This window comes from Salarias fasciatus, chromosome 19 (assembly GCF_902148845.1).
Source record: "Salarias fasciatus chromosome 19, fSalaFa1.1, whole genome shotgun sequence".
NCBI lineage: Eukaryota > Metazoa > Chordata > Actinopteri > Blenniiformes > Blenniidae > Salarias > Salarias fasciatus.
Genome location: NC_043763.1, coordinates 16,773,530 through 16,794,930, shown reverse-complemented (window position 1 = coordinate 16,794,930; position 21,401 = coordinate 16,773,530). Strand labels below are relative to the sequence as shown.

At 45.3% G+C, this 21,401-nt stretch overlaps 1 protein-coding gene across 3 annotated transcripts; it reads right to left on the bottom strand.

Moving 5' to 3' along the window:
- Positions 1 to 1,804: 1,804 nt before the first annotated feature.
- Positions 1,805 to 20,821, bottom strand: LOC115406377 (tetratricopeptide repeat protein 7B-like). Of its 3 annotated transcripts, XM_030116375.1 has the most exons (23): positions 20,635 to 20,821; positions 17,985 to 18,139; positions 17,824 to 17,899; positions 17,642 to 17,734; positions 17,161 to 17,324; positions 15,450 to 15,571; positions 14,443 to 14,521; positions 13,539 to 13,714; positions 13,338 to 13,401; positions 13,097 to 13,234; positions 12,754 to 12,942; positions 12,514 to 12,631; positions 12,297 to 12,354; positions 11,640 to 11,712; positions 11,344 to 11,504; positions 11,048 to 11,164; positions 10,761 to 10,858; positions 10,141 to 10,443; positions 8,393 to 8,443; positions 5,050 to 5,190; positions 4,049 to 4,251; positions 3,522 to 3,595; positions 1,805 to 3,366 (listed from the first exon to the last, which is right to left on the bottom strand). In XM_030116375.1, the coding sequence occupies exons 1-23, from the start codon at positions 20,753 to 20,755 to the stop codon at positions 3,219 to 3,221; spliced, it is 2,922 nt and encodes a 973-aa protein (XP_029972235.1). In that variant the 5' UTR covers positions 20,756 to 20,821; the 3' UTR covers positions 1,805 to 3,218. The 3 variants fall into 3 exon arrangements, with proteins under 3 accessions (XP_029972235.1, XP_029972233.1, XP_029972234.1); XM_030116373.1 differs by lacking the exon at positions 10,141 to 10,443; XM_030116374.1 differs by lacking the exons at positions 8,393 to 8,443; positions 10,141 to 10,443.
- Positions 20,822 to 21,401: the final 580 nt, after the last annotated feature.

Genomic DNA, 21,401 nt, shown 5'->3' with positions numbered 1-21,401 from the left:
GTGACTCAAAACGTGTACCGCTGAGCGTCAACAAGGTTAGGAGGGACGCCGGAGACTGATGACAGGCAGACAGAGGAAGAGAGGGATGGAGAAGAAGAGTGGGAGGTGTTGGATGTATCTCTCACATGCACACTCGCTGGAGTTATGTAACTGTCTGAAGTGTATTAATATCGCTCGGTGCTCTGCTCTCTATTAGTGAGCTTCCACTCCAGTTTCCAGAACACACGAGCTCCGCACTTCCACAGAAACACAATCCACCTGCAAGTGTGACTTGGCAGGAAGACGCTTACAAAACAGGGAGCCAGTCTAAAATTCAACAAGCGCTGCGTCACAAAGGACATTTTAAAAAGTGTGTTAAATTCACAATTAAATGGTGTCAGTATGTTCCATATTTCTTGAATCCTCAATCCTGTGTGTATTCTAGATATAAAGACATGAAACGACACCTAACTTATTATAAAGCACTGAAAAATGTCTTAACTGCACGATTCCCCAACCAGGAACTGTACAAATATAATATGCAATTTGCTGCATAAGGTGTTTGACTTTATGAGCTGGTTACTGTGACACAGCTGCCACTCAGCCAACGTCTATCTGACCAAAATATCATCCACAGACATCTTCAAATTTCATACCAAGTTTGGTCACACCGAGCGGCGCCGCTCGGAAGAGGAGAGGAGACACATTTTAGCAGCAAGGTGCCGAACATCAGCAAAGGCGAAACATGGCGTCTTAATGAAGAGGAAGGCGAACAAATGGAGGAACCACAAAGAGGAATTAATTATCACTGATTAACAAATGTTGAGAGAACTTCTGGCGGCTCCAGCTGGCAGCAAAAAAAATTAATAAAACGAAAGACAGAAGAATAGAAGAAATCGGAAGAACGGGGTTCGAGGTTATTGCACCTAAATGCAAAAAAGAAACGCCGATTAACCTCAACAGTGACGTCCAGTAGAAACTTCAATAGAACAAATGAGTGGAATCACCCCCGCTTCACCTCTTAACTGTAAAATAAAAATGTACGTTTTCCAGCAGATCTTAACCACAAGATGTTTTACAATCTGCATTAAAGCGCTCAGCGTGTCATGAAAAGGCCAAAAAACAGGCGCCATGTGTGTCCCCGGGGCCCGCCAGCGACCTTTCAGAGAAACTAAGCGATAGTGACACCTGAGAGTCCAGCAGGGAGCTCGGCCCCGGGGAGGCCGCGGTGTGTGTGTGTGTGTGTGTGAGTGAGAGAGAGAGAGTCAACGGGTGGCTTCCTGACACTCCAGGACAAAACCTGTCAGTGCTGTAATCCTCTGATGAAAAACACACACAAAGGGAGACACGCCTCTCCTCTGACAGACACACACCGGAGACGGTAACACACACCGCCGGCCCCCGAGGTCACGGGCTGGGGGAAATACCACACACAGGTTCACCATGAACATTCCACCTATCCAGTCCAGCAAAAAAAAAAAAAAAAATACCCCAAACAGTTCACTTTTTTTTTAAATCACTTTTATTGTCTGGGTCATTGTTATCATTGTAATTTCAGTCATTCATTTACATACAGCACCAAGGACTGACCGCGCTCACACCAACATCCTCTCACGCTTTAGACAGCATCTCAGTAACATTGCTCTCCAGAAAATAGATTTATAATTTACTCTCTAAAATAACAAGAATAATACACTAGGAACAATCAAATATACAACAATAAATCTTTGTATTTATAATCAAAATTGAAAAAAAAAAAAAAAAAACATAAAAAACTGAATTATGTGGCAGGAAACAGATAACAAAATCACTGAGGGAGCATTTCAACGCAACAGAACGTGATTTTTTTTTTTTTTTTTTTTTGGAGAAGATCCTCCGGCTTCCTCAGAAATTCACCTGTGGAGTTACTGAACGCTCGTGAAATGTCGCACGATCGGCTTTTCTAAAGTGCCTCTCTGACGCCGGCTCCTTTCTCTCCAAGAGCCGACAACAGGTTCAGATCAAAGCATGCTGCTCAGTGTGAAGAAATCTGTCAAACCGAAGAGACGGGCGCAGAGAGGCTGAGCGCGGCAGATTCGCCACTTTCAACAGCCTTTCCGTTAAAAACACCTCTTTTACTGCCAAATGATTACAATTCAAATAAAAAATACAGTATATAAAATAAACATTTAAAAGCAAAACGTGCAAGTGTGTTTCAGCTCCTGCGCCGTTTTGTCTGGCTGGCTTTTCAAATTGGGAATGACAGGTAGTTAAAGTAGTTTATTATGTAACTTAATAATAGATTTTGACCAAACTGACTCATAAATAAGCTTATTTATATATCTGAGGAAATTTTCTGAGCGTTTTCTGCAACTCAGATGTCTCTTTATGGTAATCTGCTCCAGCCACAGCAAGCACGGTGAAGAGGCTGATGTCAAATTACAGGTGCTTGAGTGCCAGGCTCAGTAGAGGCAAGGAAAACAAAAAAAAAAAAAAAAGGGTTTTCAAGTGAAGGCAACAGAGAAAAGAAAGACGCTAAAGACAGACTTCACACTGCAGGAGTGAAGAGTGTGAATAATTGATTGTTTCCTCAGTGACCTGTTGAGCATTTCTGACCATCGCTGCCCTGAACCAGCAGTACAATAACGTTCATCCTCCGCATGTGAACAGCAACGTGTGTATTTGTGTGTGTGTGTGTGTGTGTGTAAATATGAGATATTTGGCTTCATGAAGGAAATATCACTTTGTGTGTATATGTGTGTATGTGTTTTTGGACTCGGTAACATGTAAACAAAATGTTCGGCTTGTGAGCGCACAGTCGGTGACTCAAACTAAATCTTATTTACATCTTTTTTTTTGAACGGGACGAGACGACAAGTGCACACAGAAACAGCACGCCGGGAATGACTGCAACGCGACGCGCGTGTGCGCCGTAAACATGTTGGCACACGCACACGGACGTGGGAGCACATGCATGGACGCAGGCACGCAAATAAAAGTGCAGGTTCGACACGCACGTACGCACGCACACGTGAGCAGGAGGAAGGCTTTGTGTTTGTTTGTACAGTTTTCATTTATTTACAGCGTGGTTGAACGTGTGTGTGTGTGTGTGTGTGTGTGTGGAGTGTGTCCAGTTTGCAAGTCTGCCATTTGTGCAACTGTGCTACAGCACTGAGGCATTAACTCTGTGTGTGTGTGTGTGTGTGTGTGTGTGTGTGTGTGTGTGTGTGTGTGTGTGTGTGTGTGTGTGTGTGTGTGTCTCATAGCGCTCGGGGGATGATGGTGAAGGGCAGGATGGGGCTGCTGGCCTCCAGCTCCAGCGCGGTGAGGAAACACTCGGTGGCGGCGGCGGCGTTCCCTTGAGCCTGCAGCACCTCGCCCAGACTGTTCCACACATCGTGAGCCGTACTGAGGAGAGGAGGGACAAGAAAACACACACACACGTGAGCAACATGGAGAGAGGAAGAGGAGATCAGAGGGAAAGTCTTCTCAGGCTGACATTAAACATGAGGACTCCGAGGTAAAAACAGAGAAGTAGCACTGCTCCCGTCTGACACACGTACCTGTTGACCTGCACAGCGTCTCTGAGGACCTTCTCTGACAGGCTGTAGCGCTGCAGCTGGTGCAGGATCAGGCCCTGCGGAGGCCGACGGCAGACAAACAGCTCATTTTCATTTCATGACTCAGTGCTCAAATTGCAGGGAAACCATAAAAACAGAATTTTTTGTTTTTTTTTTTAGGAGGGGGGGTGCTGAAAAAGATCATCTTCCTTCCAAAAATCATTTGCATCGTCTTCCTCTGTAGACAAAGTTATGAAAGTAGAGGAAATATTCTCTTTCTGAATGTCCAGAGGTCTGAAAATGAGGCTGCGGCAGGTTCTTACTAACACCACCAGTCGTAGCTGCGAGTATGAGGGAAAAACAATCATTTATTCATTCAGTTCCGGGAAAGCAGGGCGCCGTGATGCAGCCCGGCTCTGAAGGCTTCGGACTTCAGCTGGACTGTGATGCGTGGCGTTTCTTTAGAGCTGAACCCAGAGAGACGGAGACACAAAGAAGTCTCCTCAAACAGGGCCGCAGTGTGTGCTCACCAGTCGCTGCATGGTCTTGACGTGGGTGGGGTTGATGGACAGGGCCTCCTCGTACCAGCGCTTGGCCTCGTCCATGTTGCCCCTCAGCTCGGCGATTTGCCCCCTCATGTACAGCACGTTGTGCGAGGTGGGGAAGAGGTTGGCGGCCTCCTGCGTGCACGCCGTGGCCTCGGCCGGCTTCGACATGCCGATGTACACCTCGGCTGCGCGAGAAAACAAGAGGGACGGAAGTGGAGATCAAACTGCGGCAGGACGAGGCGCACCGAGGAGAAAACCTTCTCTGCGTCAAGGTCGTCTGATGCTCTCGTCGCGCCGCTGCGACGGAGGCGGAACGAAGCGAGCGGAGGACGACGCAGACGGAGGAAATGAGCGGAAAACTTCATCTGTCTGTCCTCTGATTGGCTGATTCTATTAGCCGTGTCGCTGAGCTGGAAATGACCACCTCTGACAGGAAGCAGCTGGAATCATCCACACAAACTACCTCTGTTTCTCTGTGTGTGTGTGTGTGTGTGTGTGTGTGTGTGTGTGTGTGTGTGTGTGTGTGTGTGTGTCCTTGTTCGTCTGTACTGGTGGGGATGTGCAGCTGATTGCTCACTGGCCCAGGAGGATTCGTGTCACTGTTGAGACAAAACTGAGCTCCATCAGGAAATTTATTACATGCTGTAATGTTCAGCTACAATGAGCGTCTGTGTGTGTTTATGTGTGTGTGGCGTGCGCACACACGTTCGTTCCCATCTGTTTATGCTTTTGAGTGTCTGCTGCTGATGCTGAAATAAGAAGCAGGGCTCCAGGGCGCTGCTGGGGGGAAATTGAATATCGAACACATATCTAATCAAAGCGTTCTTTAACATGGTGCTGCGAGCCGATCCCCGCAGCGCCGGGATGAGCTCATGTCTGTCTGTCTGGTGAAACGTCTGCTTGCAGGATGGTGACGTGGTCAAAACAGATCTTAAAATCCTGATCTTAACCTTTTCATCTGTGAAATGTGCACAGAAGCCTACCTGCATGCAGCCAGATCTGAGCCAGGGTCATCCAGGGGTGCAGGGGTCCATGTTTGGGGGCGCTGCTCTGCAGGGAGGAGGCCACCTCGGACAGGGCCTGCTCTACGCGGCTGGCTGCGATGGAAGTGGCGTGCACCGAACCTGAGGGCGGACGGTCGAAGAGTCAGCTGCGCTGCCGTCTTGAGGGACTCACAGATTCACCTCAGCAGCAGTGTTAGTCAGTCAGCCATGTGCCACAACGCAGGAGTTTTGACTCAACCAAAGACACCGGCAGACGCCGCAGCTTCAGAGAGGACAGAGAACCCCCGGCCCCCCCCTCCGTCTCGTCTGCGGTCTTTGGTTGGAGTAAAAAGCTCCCGACTCGAAGCCCACACCGGTGCACGGTTTCCTGCTTTTAGCACAAAAGCCCTCGACGAGGCCACACCATTCCACACAACACTCGGCAGCAAACCGTGTCACGGCCCTGGTTAACCGCTCGTAAAGGAACGCATCTCTGCACTCTCATGCATGGACCGCGTCGCCGTGCTCATTAGTCTCTACCTGAAGCTTCTCTCTGACGGCGGCTCTGTGTGGAGACGGTGCAGATGCATGAAAGCAAAACGTTACGTGATCATCCGATTTCGGACAGAGCAAATCAAAGTACTTTCACAGCCACCTCAGAGGTCTTCTGGAGTTTAAAGAGATTTTTTTTTTTTTTTTTTTTTTTTAGATGGGCGGATGTGGTAACAGTAGCCACTTCCCTTCCTCAGCGGTAATGAGTTCAGAGAGTTCAGTCGCTGGCTGAACACATCAGTGAAGCATGTTTCAGGCCTTGTTTACCCAGATGTTCTTGTACAGTGCAATTGGTTTGACCTTTTTAGACAAAAGATGTTTTGAAGAATTTCTGAAAAAAAAAAAAAAAGAAAATCCCCAAGAATAGAAAATCCATGTTGGGCCGATTTGCGTTTAGAGATTTATAGAAAAGACAAGAGACAGAGAGTTTCTCAGGAATTGCCTTGACGGGAAGATTTGCTTTTCAGAATTCTCAAAGATCTATCAAATTATTGTTGCCTGAAAATCAGGATTAATCAAGTGGCCCTTTAAAAGAAACAAACAAACAAAAACAAAACTAACAATGTTTTGCATGAATCTAAAATGACCGGAGGTCTCAGCTGGCTGCAGTGGAAGCTGGAATCAGATAAAAGAAACACTTTCTGTTCTCCTCTAGTCTTATTTGTTCTCCCCTGGTGGCTCCTGCCTCTCCTCCCTGACATGAGCTGTGTTCGGGGAGAGAGAGCACCCATGCGTAAAAGATGACCGGGACGGGATAAAAGGCGAGGATTTGACTATTAAAGCTTAGGGGGTGTGTATGTGTGTGTGTGTGTGTGTGTGTGTGTGTAAGAGAGAGAGAGGAGGCGTGCTCTGCAGATAAGTGGACCAGGGGAAATGACAAAAGGATGTCTCTTTCTCTCGCACAACAAAAACGCATTTGAAGTGGAGGATCCTGTCTTGAAGGGCCGCTCTGTGAGGAGTTATTTATTAGACGGCAGCAACAGCAGCGTATTCAGAGACGTCACATTAAAGCAGAGGACAAGCAAACGTGCCCAACTTGACCTCAGATCGATGAAATCAGAAATCTCCTTTCGGAGGAATGAAAGCGTCTGGGATAATTGGAAGCGTCTCATTAATCTCTCCGTTTAGCTCCATGTTTTGCTCTCCTACATCCGCCCCTTCTACTTTTCCCAGTGTGAGTCACACCGCCTTGAGAGCGACGGAAAATGCCGCCTGTCAGTCACTTATTAGTTGAACAGCTGGTGAAAGAGGGCCCGAAGTGCTGCTGTATGCTTTCGTGTGGGCTTCTTTCATTTGCGGCTGCGATACGCGTTTCAATCAGCGGCGCAGCTGTAAGAAGACAAAAGCAGTTCGCCTCAACTAAAACTCCTGACAGATCAGCTAAGAAAGCTCTTGCAGTGACTTGTGCCTAATAAAGAGATCACACAGCGGCATGTGGACTAAAGCTGCTCGCTGAATTAAAAGGAATACAGTGACGCACGGGAGCAGAAGAAGAATGACTGTGTCACAGATGTTCGCCATTATTCTCCGTCCAGACTGAATGTGAGAAAACTCTTTCAGCTCGTCTTTGACTAAGACTGAACACGTGCACCAAATGCTGCAGGATTTCTGCTCCAAAGTTTTAAGGAGAATAAGTCTGTCTTGGGCATGAAGGACGGCACAGATGCTGGTTTCAGATTATCTCAAACTTAAACTCGCCACAATGCAAAAAACACTACTTCTGTTGCCATTTATTTAAGTAATTTAAGTCACCAAAAACAGGGGGAGAAACATGACAAATGTACCGACGTCCATACTGAGCGTTACTACTTCTTCATGTATTTTTACCATCGATGTCAAAATACAATCATTTGGAAGAGACAGAAGAAGAGTGAAGATTTCTCCAGATACGGTCATGTCCTAAACATGTTTACACCCACATCTGAGCGCCCATGGTCTGAAAAATAAAGTGTTTTTTAAAGCGTCAGCGATTGGCCACCTAAAAACGGATCTTTAGCCAGATCTTTTGATATTTTGCAGGCGCTCAGTCCTAAAGAGACAAGATGGATCAGGGACTGACAGCAGAAGATATTGTGTGGGACAGATGAGTTGCCACACAGTTTGTTTTGCTGCAGCCATCCTGAGCTCCAGCTGTCACTTTCACTACTGCTTGTTCTCCTTTTACCCAAAACACCGAAGTGGCATAAAGTGTCTTTACTGTAAGAAGGTTACATATTTACTTTTGATTACTTATTCCCTCAGTTTAAGGGGGATTTTTGTATATTTTTGGTGGTCCATCCCAGATTTAGCTCTGCTCAGAAGAGAGAAGTGTGCAGTTTACATTCAAGATTGGTATTCGTGATAACATGGAAATAAATATTGTCTGATACAGTTGCACTATCGGAAAGCTGGTAATTATCCTGTTTTCTGTTAACTTATTGGTTTACGAAGGAGGCTGAAAAACTCTAACCCCCTTGTTACATTCTCTTGCTACATTCTCGGCAAAACAATGTTTCCGGAGTGCATTTTTCTCTGCTGTTGCACTCTGATAACTTTCAAAGAATGTGTCACGACAGTGGGGGCTTCCTCCTGGTCACTGTATTCCTTTAACTCACAGAACAGCAACACAATGAGGAAACGGCTCTGGTGGAAAGTGGCTGCAGACGTCACGTGGTAGCACAAGATATATGTACAAACTGTCCTTGTACACATATATCTGAAACTCATTTAGGGGGTGGGGGGGGGGTTCAGCAGGTTCAAGGATGGATGGGGAAAAAAAGGAAGGTGGGATGGAGGTTAGATGGCTACTTACAAACAGAAAACATGGAGGAAAAACCAAGAGTGTTAGCGTCCTGAAGGCCGCCTTGAAAAAACGGAAGGATGGGGGGAAAAAAACAGAAAGACGACTGTTATTGTGTGAAAGAGAGGAGGAGACAGAGAAGAAATACCCAAAAGTATGTATGACAGAAAGAGAGAGTTGATGATTTCCACTGAAAAGGACGAGGAGGCTTCCAGTCGTCACGGTGTCCCTTTTTATACCACAAGCTGCTTTTCTTTTAGGCTCTTTCGGTGCTCCAGTTTGTTCAAATACGTTTCCACGCGGCCATGATGCTCGGTAAAATGATACCAGCTGTCACTTTCGCCACTACAGACATTAATACAACGATGACATGGAGCTCAGGCTCAAGAGCTGACTGAGAGGAGAAATCCTCACAGGAAAAAAAAAAGGAGAAGTAATAGGGGAAAAAAGGAAATATCACAGAAATGACAAAGATGTGAAAATCTTCTTCTGTGAAAGAAAATAAAAATCCCAATTTGTGAAATCACTATGAGAGTATGGCTGATCTCTATTCCTCCCATTGGTGTGTTTCAGTCTCAAACATGCAAAGGAGCTGCAGCAGGTGAAGCGAGCTGCCCTATTATGTGTAAAGAAGCTCTTAATTATAGCAAGTCTGACATTATCTGATCCGACACTCCACAAGAGTTAGTCGGTTTAGTTTCATGTTGGTGACATTTAAACCAAGATGAAGTACGAGTTCAGGGGTTAAAAGTAGAAGTTTAGACCCTTTATGTGCTGCTCATACTTTTAGTAATGTGTCACTGTCAACTAATCAATTTCAGTGTGTTAGGTAGGATAACAAAAAAAAGGCTTTTAAAACAGGGATGACCTGCGGAAATACACAGAAACGCAAAAAAAAAAAAAAAAAAAAAAAAAAAAAAAATGCAGATGTTAATATCAATTAATTATATTTCGGAGGAAATGTTTACTTTTTCCCCATAATTTATCTAAAACAGTTCAACAGTAAAATAACTGATATAGCATTTATCACCTAAATGCATAAGATTTCTTTCATACTGCCAAATTATGGTGATAAATTAAAATGATCAGGCGTTGTTAACGTGCTGCAGCTTGGCTTGGATTTCTAAACTTCTAACTGTTGATGAATTTCAGATGTCGGGAACTTGGAAAATTACTGGTTTGTTTATTTAAACTTGGACTGTGATATTCTTCAGCTGATTGACGAAGGCGTGCTGGCATCTCATGTCGTTCCATACATTTTGACACACCGAGTAAAGTTGGTTTTTTTTTTCCTTCTTCTTTAAACTCTTTAGTATTTGAAATTGGTTCTTTGCAACTTTCATAGAAATGCACCATAAAATTCAGTGAACATGAATGATGCAAGACCGGTACTTGTTTCTCAATTTTTAAAAAGGAAACTGACTGCTGCGGCGTTCACTGTGAGAAAAGACTTCACAGTTGATGTGTGTGTGTGTATGCGTGTGTGTGTGTCTGACTCAGTGGAGTAGCAGCAAACCGGGCCACACCAGGTAAAGTGGTCCAACTTTAGAGCCTACGATTAGGAAGCAGCCATAAGTTATTACCGCTACGAGGTTACAATCAATTTCTCTGAGCTCAGTTTGGCGCAAATCACCAGAGCAGCACTAATCATGCAAATTATTAACCGCTGAGCACATCTGACAGGAACCCGCCGCAGCACTCTTTTAGGCCAAACGCTCCACACCATGCTACGGGGCTGAGCGGACGTGGAGGCAGATTACAGTTGGAGGAGAGCTGGCGGAGAGCCGCGTGGCTGCAAAAGGACTGAGTCCTGGTCTTGATGGGTGGAGGAGGAGGAGGAGGAGGAGGAGGAGGAAGAGGGGGAGGAGAGGAAGGAAAAGGAGGAGAAGTAGATAGTGAGGGTGGGTTTTTCGGGGGAGGGGGAGGCTGGAGGACGAAGACGGGGGAGGAAGGAGACGACAGAGGGGAGGAGAGGGAGGAGAGGGTGGAGAGAGTGGAGAGGGTGGATGGGGAGATGGGGGAGACTGGCTCGGAACCGGAGTGGGAGGAGGAAGAACCTGAGACTACAACAGAGGAAATAGAAGAGAAATGAGTGAAATCAAATCAAGGGAAAAGAAAGGAAATGACTACAGGTCACTGGTCCAAAATCTGCACACATCACAGTAAAGGGTGGCTCCAAATAAGAGAGGGAGAATGAATTATACGCAGTTTGTTCTGTATTCACAGTGTAGGAGGAGGACAGATCGATACAATCGGAAGGGAAGAAGAAGCCGCGTTTCTCTGTTCATGACCTCCTCGTCATTAAACGCTTTATGCCGAAAGCTGATTTCCCACGAGCGTCAAAGGCAACCGGGAGCGCACTGTGAGTGTGCGTGCCTACCAGTCTCAGGGTCACTGAAGTCAGGCAAAGTCATGGCGTTGAGTTGTCGTCGATCCGCGATGGCTCGATCCAACAGGCTGCTGCCACGCCCCGAGTCACTGGCACAAACACACACAGAGGCAGAATCAGAAAAAAAAAAAAAAAAGAAACACTGTCAGGTTGTTTTACATATTCAATAACAATCCTTACACCTTTTTCAGGAGTAGAATAGGTGTGTGGACATAAGTGGAATTTGTTTAGGCTTTCACTTGTGTGTATGGGACGTGTGTGTATGTGTGTGTGTGTACCTGGGGTTGGTGAGGTTATAGAAGCTCTTCCAGATCTGCAGCATGTGTTTACAGGTGAGCAAAGCCTCCTCTGGTCCTCTGCACATCGCCTCAAGCTTTACTTTTGTGTACAGCAGACTACAGCACACAGAAAACAAAATGATCGGCCAGTCTGGTTACAAATAAAGACGAGCTGTTTGCCTCCTTTGCAGCGCTGCAAGTTCCAGTAATGTGTCGCTGAAGCTGATGAGCGAACCTGTCATTAAACTGATCCACAAAGCAACAACTAATCGTAATTAGTGGGATGAGAAGCTTACTTGAAGTTCTCGGGGTACTCGGACAGGGCCATCTCTATGATATTGAGGGCGTCGTGGTAGTGCTTCTGTGCAGAGAGGAGCAGGGCCAGCAGATGAAGGGAGTGGACGTCGTCTCCTTGAAGCTGCAGCGCCTGCCGAACATAACCTAGTGCCTCGGGAATCTACGCACAAACACAGAAACTACAGGTTTGTAACAATAGCTGGGATGAAGACCACTACACGAAACAGAAGAAGAAATCTCTTTATGTCCTAAACCTCTGTGGATAGTAAACTCTATAATGAAGTGTGTTCGTTACCTGTCTGGACACGGCAAGCTGCAGAGCCAGGTAGAAGGCTGCTAGATGGTCCGTAGGAGACAGACTCTGAGCTCTACGGGAAAGTAAAAAAAAAAAACCCACAACATGCAGAATAAAAGCTTAAATAAGATTACATGAAACTTTAAAAGATCCCCGTGGGCAAATTATAGTCGACGCAGCAGCAAAATGGAGGAAGTGGTAGAAAACACACAGGGTTCACACCACAAGATGCTAAATCTTTCTGACATGTGTCAACAAAGCATCACTTTAAAGAGATAAAAGATTCATAAAGGGTAAAAGCGAGCCTAGTGAAGCATCATATATGTGCTTAACACTGATAATCACTGCTCTCAGAACACACATAAGCAAATGGTCAAAATGCAGAGACTTGCTGGAACTCCACAGTTGTCCCGATATCACGATATCACACTCATGCCTGTTGAGGTTGACAGTTCTGAATAAGGCACGAGCTTGTTTGTTTACAGAATGACTCAAATGCAGGGGATCATTTTCTCCACAGCATTCAGAAAGTCAATACAAAGTGCTGGGCAGGGCAGTAACTGAAAACCACTCCTCGACTCGGACACTGGAAACAAAACCCAGTTTGTACTGTTTCAGAGTGAAGCGTGGATGCAAAGAGAAAGCAGCACAACAAACCTCTGGAACGCTCCCAGAGCTTTCCTCTGGTACTCCTCCTGCATGCTTCGTAACGATGCTAAGAAGTTCAAAGACAAAAAAAACCCAAAACATTTGATTAACATTTCAGAGGCATGGGGTAATGGGGGTTTTCTTAAGAATGCATGCATGACATATTTGCAAACTCCAACTACTGAAAAAAACATTATCGACGAACTTGTACCAGTACTGTACTTACCATCGGTAGCTTTGAGGCTGTAAACCAAACCAATGGCCAAGTAGCCTTTGGCTCTGAATTCAGCTGCTTTCTCTCCCATCTCGATGACCATCTTACCAAAACACTCGCCTTCATCCAGCTGCAGAGTGACAGACACGGGGGGGTGCGGTGACCAGCAGAATAGCAGAAAGTGAGGTTAGATCCTGGTGACGTTCGGCCTTTCGGCCTGTTTTGATTTCCCGCCCGCCGTGCGCTGCTCACCCAGTGCAGAGGTCCAATGCACAGCTTGACGGCCAGCAGCGGGATGGTGGGGTCGTCGGGCTTCAGGCGAATGCACTCCTTCAGGACCTTCACGGCTCGAGCTGATTTTCCAGCGGCCATGAGAGACAAGGCGAGCTGGTACCACAAGTGGAACTCCTCAAAGGCAAACTTCATGGCTCTCTCCAAACACTGAAGGCATCAGAGAGAAGAAACATTCAGCAAGGCTTCCTGACGCTTTACTGCAAGACAATGATGTCTGTTTAGTAAATGTTGTATGATCAAAACTGGAATGTCAAATTGTATGTGTGACTGTGAGTATGAAGCCAACAGAGGGATTCTTCACCTCTGACAGCATCTCATACTGCCCCCTCCTGCCCAGAGCTATAGTCAGCAGGTCGTACACCACAGAGGCGGACTGGAGGCTGATGATCCGATCGTTGTTGTGTTCAGGGATTCTGCTCAGGACGGCGTCACGATTTGCCTGAAAAACAAAAAATATAAACGATGACACCATGTTGAGGTCGACAGTGCAGAGTGTGTATCACTCTGAGGTGTGTGTGTGTGTGTGTGTGTGTGTGTCTCACCATGGACTCGCTGATGAGCAGCAGCAGCAGAGCCTCCTCTGTGTTCTCCTGAGGGCAAAACAGACTGAGAGCAGGGGGGAGTGTTAGGGACTCCACGGAGGTGGAAAAGTACACGGGTAACACATTTGGTCTGAGAGCCCTGCTGTTTACGCTCCGCTATATTCCAAGTTTGGCGTCAAATGGACGCACGGCGCGACTTACTTTTCTCCCGAGTACACCCGTGGGCGTCGGCTCAAGTTATAATTCTTGCTGTGCGTGTGTCCTTGGCGCGTGGGATCGTCCAGCGGCGACACTGTGGGCGGGTCCTCCAGAGGGGACCAGTAACTCTGTTCACACATCCCTCTGAGCAGGATCTCAGCAAGCTGTCGAGCGATGGTCTTTATAAATGTATATGTAACACACACACACACACACACAAACACACACACAGTGAGAAAGTACATTCGAGCACAAACATATCAGTACTAATACCAACTTTTGAGACATAAATAGTAAATGTAGAGAGAGTTTAGCAGGTGGTTCATCTTAAAGACTCACCTTTGTGTCACATTAAAACCATTTCTTTTTAATAATCACCCACTTCAGACACGGCAGTGGTCAGAAAACACTGAAGCTGGTGTCAAATTACAGACTCTTAAAGTAATATAACAGGTGGTGAATGGGTTTTGAAGAACTTCTGTTGTAGAAGCTTCTGAGCTTTAACAACTTGTATCTTTCCTCTCCTGCTGAAATACACAGGCTTTTTTTTATTATTCTTTTCCTTGTTTATGAAAATAGAATTCTTCCCTCGACACAGTGCCGCTACAGGGCATGATCAATGTAAGACGACAACGGGCAACATTTATTTCAAGAAGTACTGAACATACTGTAACAAACTGACCCAAAAATGTATTTTAGTATGTGAGGAAGACTGTATCACTTTAAGATCGACAAGGTTAGACCACTGGAGGAGATTTTGGAACTGAGAACATCGTACATTTTTTTCAATAAACTGAGTCACAAAAACAATCTCTGAAATAAGCTATGATTCCGATAGCTTCACATGGCATCAAATGGCACATTATTGAGTTGGGGGATAGTGATGTGATCTAAGAGGAACTCTCACCATGCGAAGGTTCTGGGTGGTTCTGGTCTCCACAGCTCGAAGAATCTCTCGAAACCGACCGACGCCTTGTGTCAGGTTGCTGTTGTGATGCAGATGGAAAACAAAAGAAGCATATAGGTCAGAAATCTAAATCCATGATAGGTCTGTTTCAGAAATAAGTGTTTTAACGATGAAATGAGGGAAACGTCGTTCTTTGTTTCTGCTGCAGAAACTCGAGCCATTCCAACTCTGTTTCCGTGGTAACACTTCCCTCTGCACAGGTTATCCTTTCCTCACCAACTCGGTCAATGTTAGGGTTAAATAAACTTCCACGGCTGTCTGTTGGGAGAGGCTTCCGGGACCAGATTGTGTGATCTGATCATTCAGTTATGCCAAGTCTGCAAAATTTGAGAAAATGCAATGCATGCAAACAAACATGTCTGTGAATTTTTTTGATATGCTTCAAAAAATTGGTCTTTTTGAAAATTGCTGTTTCTTGCCGTGATTAAATAAAGACAATTATCTAATTGTCTTATTAGCATTTGATGTGTGATTTAAAAGTCTGGACATCTTAGGCTTGGCCTCTCTTCCTCTGCGAACACTGAACAACATCCACAGTAAAAACAATGTGCCAACAGTGGGCGAACACAGCCACAAAGGCAGAAACGTTTCATGCGATCCACCACAGAGCTGCTTCTTCTTCCAGCTCGAGCCCTCCGCAGCTCCTCCAACCCTGATCCCGTCCTTCTGTACTTAAAACAGCAGCGCTATGGGAGCCGCTTTGAGCTCCGCTGCGTGTTACTTAACTCTATTCACACTTTTTTTTCGATGCTTTTATCCACCTGTCAGCGGCTTTGTAGCACGACAACTGCAAAGTGGGTGGAGAGTGCCCACAACGGGTTGCTCGTGATTTCGGTTTGGGAAAACTGCCGCCCTTTACGAAACTTGAAAAAGTTGCACCAGAGCAAGGCCTTCCAGAGCGTTTGAAACTGCTCTCTGTCCGTCCAGCAGCATCCTTCCTCTCCTACCCGTTCTTGAAGTGGATGACGTGGGCTCTCTGCAGGCCTGTCTCCAGGAAGTAGCCCAGCTCCTGGTCCTGAGCTGTGGGGCCAGGCTTTGGGCTGCGGTTCTGAATCCCGGCTGACAACGCCTACAGAAAACAACAGAAGAAAAAAAAAAACGCTGCATCAAGTCGCTGAAACTTTTTCTTCCAAAAAAACCCAAAAAAAACCAAAAAAAAAACCAGAGGATCAGGTGAAGCAATCCAGCAATGTAATAACATGGGTTCATTTTCAAGCCTGATAAATGGGTTCTGCTGCTGAAAGGAAAAGAAATTGGGTTAACTAAAAATACTGCACAGCGGTGAGTCAGCCGTCGCAGCAGCTACCGGCCCATGAACAAACCAAAGGACAGACCCGAGAGCTTGACCCTCTATTATGATCTTAGTTTCATTTGTTGTCACTGCAAATTAATTCAAAGTTCTTCTGAATGATCATTGTTATCCTCTGACACAATGAAGGAAACGGCTCCATCCACAGGCTTTGAGATCTCAATGAATATTTTCATGAGGGCGTCATAATATGAATCATCTATTATGAACTACGTATTTACTGTTCCACTTTATATTGGGCTTGCTCATAAACGATCACACCTGTTCACTAATATCTATTCAGTTCATCACATATTAGCAGCCGAGTTCATTCAATCATGCAGGTAAGAAAACAAGCAGCTTCAGTTTGAAATGAGCATACGCTTCTCTAAACACAGTGTGGCTGTTTTTTTCTGATTGTTCCATGATTGCGTCGTCGGTATTTTTCACACCCAGGCTGTGTTTTGTTTTTTGTTTTTTTTTCTTTGTAGAGGGTGTGAATAAAAGAAAAAGAGTGAGCAGTTCTCTGGATCCAATGCCAGAGATCAGAAGAGAACAGTTAGATTGTTGAGGTTATTTGAGATCCTGTTGCCTTTCTGTTATTGGCAAAAGCAGCAGATATCTGAACACAGAACATTAAAACAGACGGATTACAGCAGCAGAAAGCTACAGAGGCTGACACTTCCTGGCAGCTGGCATCAGCAAACAGAGGCTACGTTACACACAAGGTAACCAGAAGTGGAGTGGCTGTGATCAGACTAGATTTCTCTTGTTGTGTTCAAATGCCTCGGCTGAGTGTTTGGTGTAAACATGACAGCACGGATCCATCCTACCTCATATCAGTGACTCAGACTGCTGCTGATGGTGTGAGCAAGTAGGGAGATTTTTTTTTTTTTCTGGCACACTTTGATACCAGCTGAGTGTAGTTTAAACCCAACAGTGTGATGATTATAGATTTTCTTCACATCGCTGATCACACCTGTGGTGTCTCGCGTTTTTTTTTTTTTTTTTTAATCATATTCAGTGATTGTTTCTCACTTGACAGAAATACATTTGCGTTGAGACTATCTGATTGGTCCCCTCCGGCGTTCTGCTGCCATTTGCTTTGCCGGCTTAAGTCTGTGCGCACTACTTCAGACCAGCTCTTCAAATAAAGAGGGGGAGATGCGTTTGCCAGTTGGCATCACGGGCGGCAGCACATTAGTCAATCTCACAGACTGTCAGTGGAACATTCGACACACACACACACACACACACACCCACAAAGTCGGCAGAGCAGCTGAGAGTCCCGGTGCTGATGAGATATTCGCTGAGTGTTTTGTGTTCACAGATAAGCACGGTGTTTTCACGCCCACAGACGCGCCACGCACCTTCTCGGCCTCCTGCAGGTAAAGCAATGCAATGTCTCCGGACTTTTCATAGCAGGTGATGATGTCCTGCTCTCGATCCGTGGTGCTCCTGTTGGAGGCTGGAGAGCCGGTGTTCCTGTTGGACAGGGACGGCGAGGCGGCGGGAACCTTCTCGAGACACAAGCCTGGGGAAAAAGAGGAAGTCGTGTTGGTGAACAGGGAAGCAGAAGTGTGTTTGGTCCTTAGTGTGTTTGCTTGTGCTGCTGTTTGATAGACGGAACATTTCAAACAACCAAAAACTCCAAAACACTGAATGTGTCTGGTTGATATTCAAAGAGGAGCCTGTGGCAGCTCACACCCAGTTACTGGCGATACCTCACCAGACCCTGCACTGCCACCATGTGGACACAATCCTCACTGCAGAGATTAGTGAGGATTGAGTGGTGAACAGGTGAGGCGAGGATAAGAGGGATGTGGGACAATAAACGATGAGCGTGCATACCTTTAGTTGCGTAAGCTTCTGCTATCATGGACAGCCTGTACACAGGAGCTCCCACCAGCTGCAGGTCGTCCAGGTTCACCCGGTTGTAGTGACCTGTTGTATTCAGGAGGATTTCACACATTAAATCAGAGGCACTCGCTACTTTATTATAGGCAAACATGTATGAAAAGCAAGAAGACTACCTAAAGCATCTCTGTATTCTCCTTCCACATAGCACAGTTTGGCCATCAAGATGCTGGCTTCTTGGAGGTAATCAGCCTTCACAAAAAAGAAAACACAAAATAACATTTTGCAACTGTTTCATGTGGTCTTAACAGGCTTGTGTGTCTCATTCTTGGCTTACTTTGAGGTTTCCTCGGTCCAGAGCTGCCGTCAGATGCTTCCTGACTTCCACCAGTTTAGGTCGCGGGCCTCTGGGACTGGCTCCCTGCTTGATGGGATTCTCCTTCAGGTACGTCTGGAGCTTGCATTCCCCCAACAGCAGCTCGCCCAGGTCATCTATACAAACACAGAGACGGCACCGTGCCTGAAGCTTCCTATATGCAACATTTAATCTGGCTGATCCAAACGTATGTTCAATGAAAGATGAATGTAATATGAAAAACCATTACCAGTCAACTGACTGTTTAAAAGGGGCTCTGAGTGGAATTCCAGTGAAATAAGCTACTTATAGAGAAACCCTGATTGTACTCACACATACCAGCCGAGATTATGCACAAGTCTCTTCATTCATGTTTGTGAGTTGCTCAGACAGAGATCAGTGGGGTTCAACCTATCTCATGAAACCAACACTGAACATCACAACGTTTCCCAAAAAATTAACTATAAATATGTGGTTTTAGTTCTGTCGTTACCGTCGGATCATAGTTAGGTTCAGTGTTCGTGTTGGGAAGCATTTAGTTATGAGGGTAAAAAGGGTTGGATTGTATAATGTCTCAGAGTGAGCTGCGGGAGAAATGCATGTGTTCAGATAATCTCGGGCTGAAATACTTAACAATCCGACTACTGATCCCAGTCAGTGACAAGAGCACTGGCCTGTCTGGTGTCAAATTTTATGCACAATTAGTGCAACTTTTCATATTGTTAACAATCAACTTTGGCACCTAACATTAATTCACAATTGAGATGCAATTAGAACCATGAAAACTGATTACTAGTATTGTTTTACAGGCCATAAAATGTTATTACAACAATTACTTATTGAAGTTACTTGCTGAAAAAGTGGAGTTACTTCAGTGTGTATTGGAAAAAAAAAAGGCTAATGTGTTACTTGGCAGAGTTCAGGTGACGTTACAGAAGTCACTAGGAGGAAGTTATCTATAATCTGGAAGCTATTGGTTCTTGAAGGAAATGCATTTGTGACGGAATGACAATAAGACAAAACATCAACACAACAGATGCGATAAACCACTAACAAAAAGACAGTGCTAACAAAACTAGAGCTAAACTGTATTTAAAACTAATGCTAAATACAATGAAATATCATCCGTGGTGCTGTCAGAAGGGTCAGGGTTAGCTGCTGACACATTAACCCACAAATATATATTCAGTAGCTGTATCCTTAAGCAGATTTAAATTTTTTCTCCAGATGTAGCATCCAGATCTATATTTCAAACTGAAGGTCCTTCATCTTATAATCACATATTTAACTTTGTGCCACCATGGTCTGCAAAGCAGTTCTGATTTAGTCTGGCACTGTGCACAAGTGGAAAGTCCTGTTAGAGAAGTAAATCGACTCTTCGGGCAGAACCAGGAAGTTCTTTAAAACTGGCTGCAAGAAGATGCACCGACTCTGGACTCGATGAAACTCAGTGAAGCAGCTGAAAATGACATGAATGACCCTGGACACGTCACTCTGGACCTGAAGCATCTCTGCTCTTCCCCCGCACTCTGAGAGTCTGATTCCTGAATCAAATGTCTCCAATCACTGGTTGGCCGTGGCTGCTCTCTTTCCAATTGTTTGGCTTGGGAGTCGGCCCATTAATAACTACAGCATGCTGCCATAAGCCAGGAAGACGTCAGGCGCCGTCTATGAGATATTAATCCCAGGAGTGGTTTTCATGGTAATGAAATGAAATGCAATAGCCAGAATGAGCAGGCTGCCTCTGCAAGTTGTAGCGATTGTAGTGAACAGACACACATTTGAAGTGTTTACAGTGTGGTCTCAGTGCCCAAGAAGTCAATCTTTACATTTTACTGTGCAGAAATAGAGTTGTGTAGAGGTTTTAGTCAGGTCTACTATCATTCATTCATTAAGTGATACCAGTAAGAATGTGTCTGACTGACTTATCCTCTGTGTTGACTTCATCCAGGTAAGGATAAACTCTAGGGTGGGATACAACCGAGAAGACACGAGAGTATCTGAAGAAAGCAGGAAAAACATGCAAACGCCACACAGAGAGGTCTGACAGTTTGCTGTGTTGCTTCCTTTTGATGAGCACTGATGTTGACAGCTAGCTAGAGATCACGCATCCTACACCAAAGCACCATCACCAACAAAAACAGAAATGTATGTATTTCTCCTGATTCTGCTAATGCATGATATTCAAAGTATTCAACTGAGGCCGGCGACCTTGTTTGGGGCTTGCTAGCAGTCCTGCTGCAAATAGTGACTGTGAAAGATTGAAACAAGCCTGACTTTTTTTCTGTGACTGGTTCGCTTTGGGTACGTGTCGATCATCGGAAAACACGTTGCGAGTTTGTTTGGTGATGACAGATTTGTGAATGGAGTTTCCGGACGAGCAGTGTCACACCAGCTAACACAAGGGCGTGTTTTTAACCTGACCTCTGCGTGTTCAGCGCCTCGAAATCAGAAACAAAACCCTCCCCTAGCACCGCGTCTCTGGGGACGATTATAAAGTGAGTGCGGGGAGGCGGGACGCCGAGCTGAGAGGTCCCAGAGCCGGCTGTCGCCGCCAGGAAGTACCGAGGACCGAGGCCACGGCGGAGGCCTCGCGGCTGAATGAAGGAGCAGCGGGGACGGACTTCCTTACCGTTGGAAATGAGCTTGGCGGAGAGCTGCCGCACCAGCTCCGGTATCTTGTCCCACTGGCTCTCGGAGCGGCACCGCTCGATCTCGGTCTCCAGCCGGGAGCCAGACTTCTTCGCTGTCATTTTCGTGAGCGGGTAGAGGGGACCAAAACACCGCAGGAGGATCAGGAGGATCCCTCTCTCTCTCTCCGTACCGCCACCGAGGAACACTTCCGCTCTGTATCTTCACAATAAAACCACGACTAGTGTAGTTACCACTTAATAACGCGCTCGTGCTTTTGGTGATATATTCTAGCTAGCTACTGTATTTAAAAATAATAATAATAATAATATTCCAAGAAAAAAACTGTTATGAAAAATTTATGTTTTTTTTAATAGATTTTTTGTTTTTTCTTCATAAACAACATCACAAAACAACTAAAACATTTTTTTAACAAATTTTTGTTTTCTTATGTATCATCTAACTCAGCAGGGTCAAATGTTTTTCTTTGTTGTGGTACAGTCTACGTAATGAAAAATATCTCTATTTTTGTAAAACCAAACAATTACTAATACAAATTACAAGAACTTCTACATAAAGTCAATTTTAGTGACACATTCTGGTGCAAAACAGCATCACTTGTCAAAAAAACATGCCTGTAGGGATAACTGTTGACACTAAATCTCCTCTAGATGTAACTGTGCATCATCATCTGTCTCTTTATGTTTATCCTTTGATGAACTGGTGATCTGTCCAGGTTGTACATTGCCCCCCCCACCCCCCCACCCC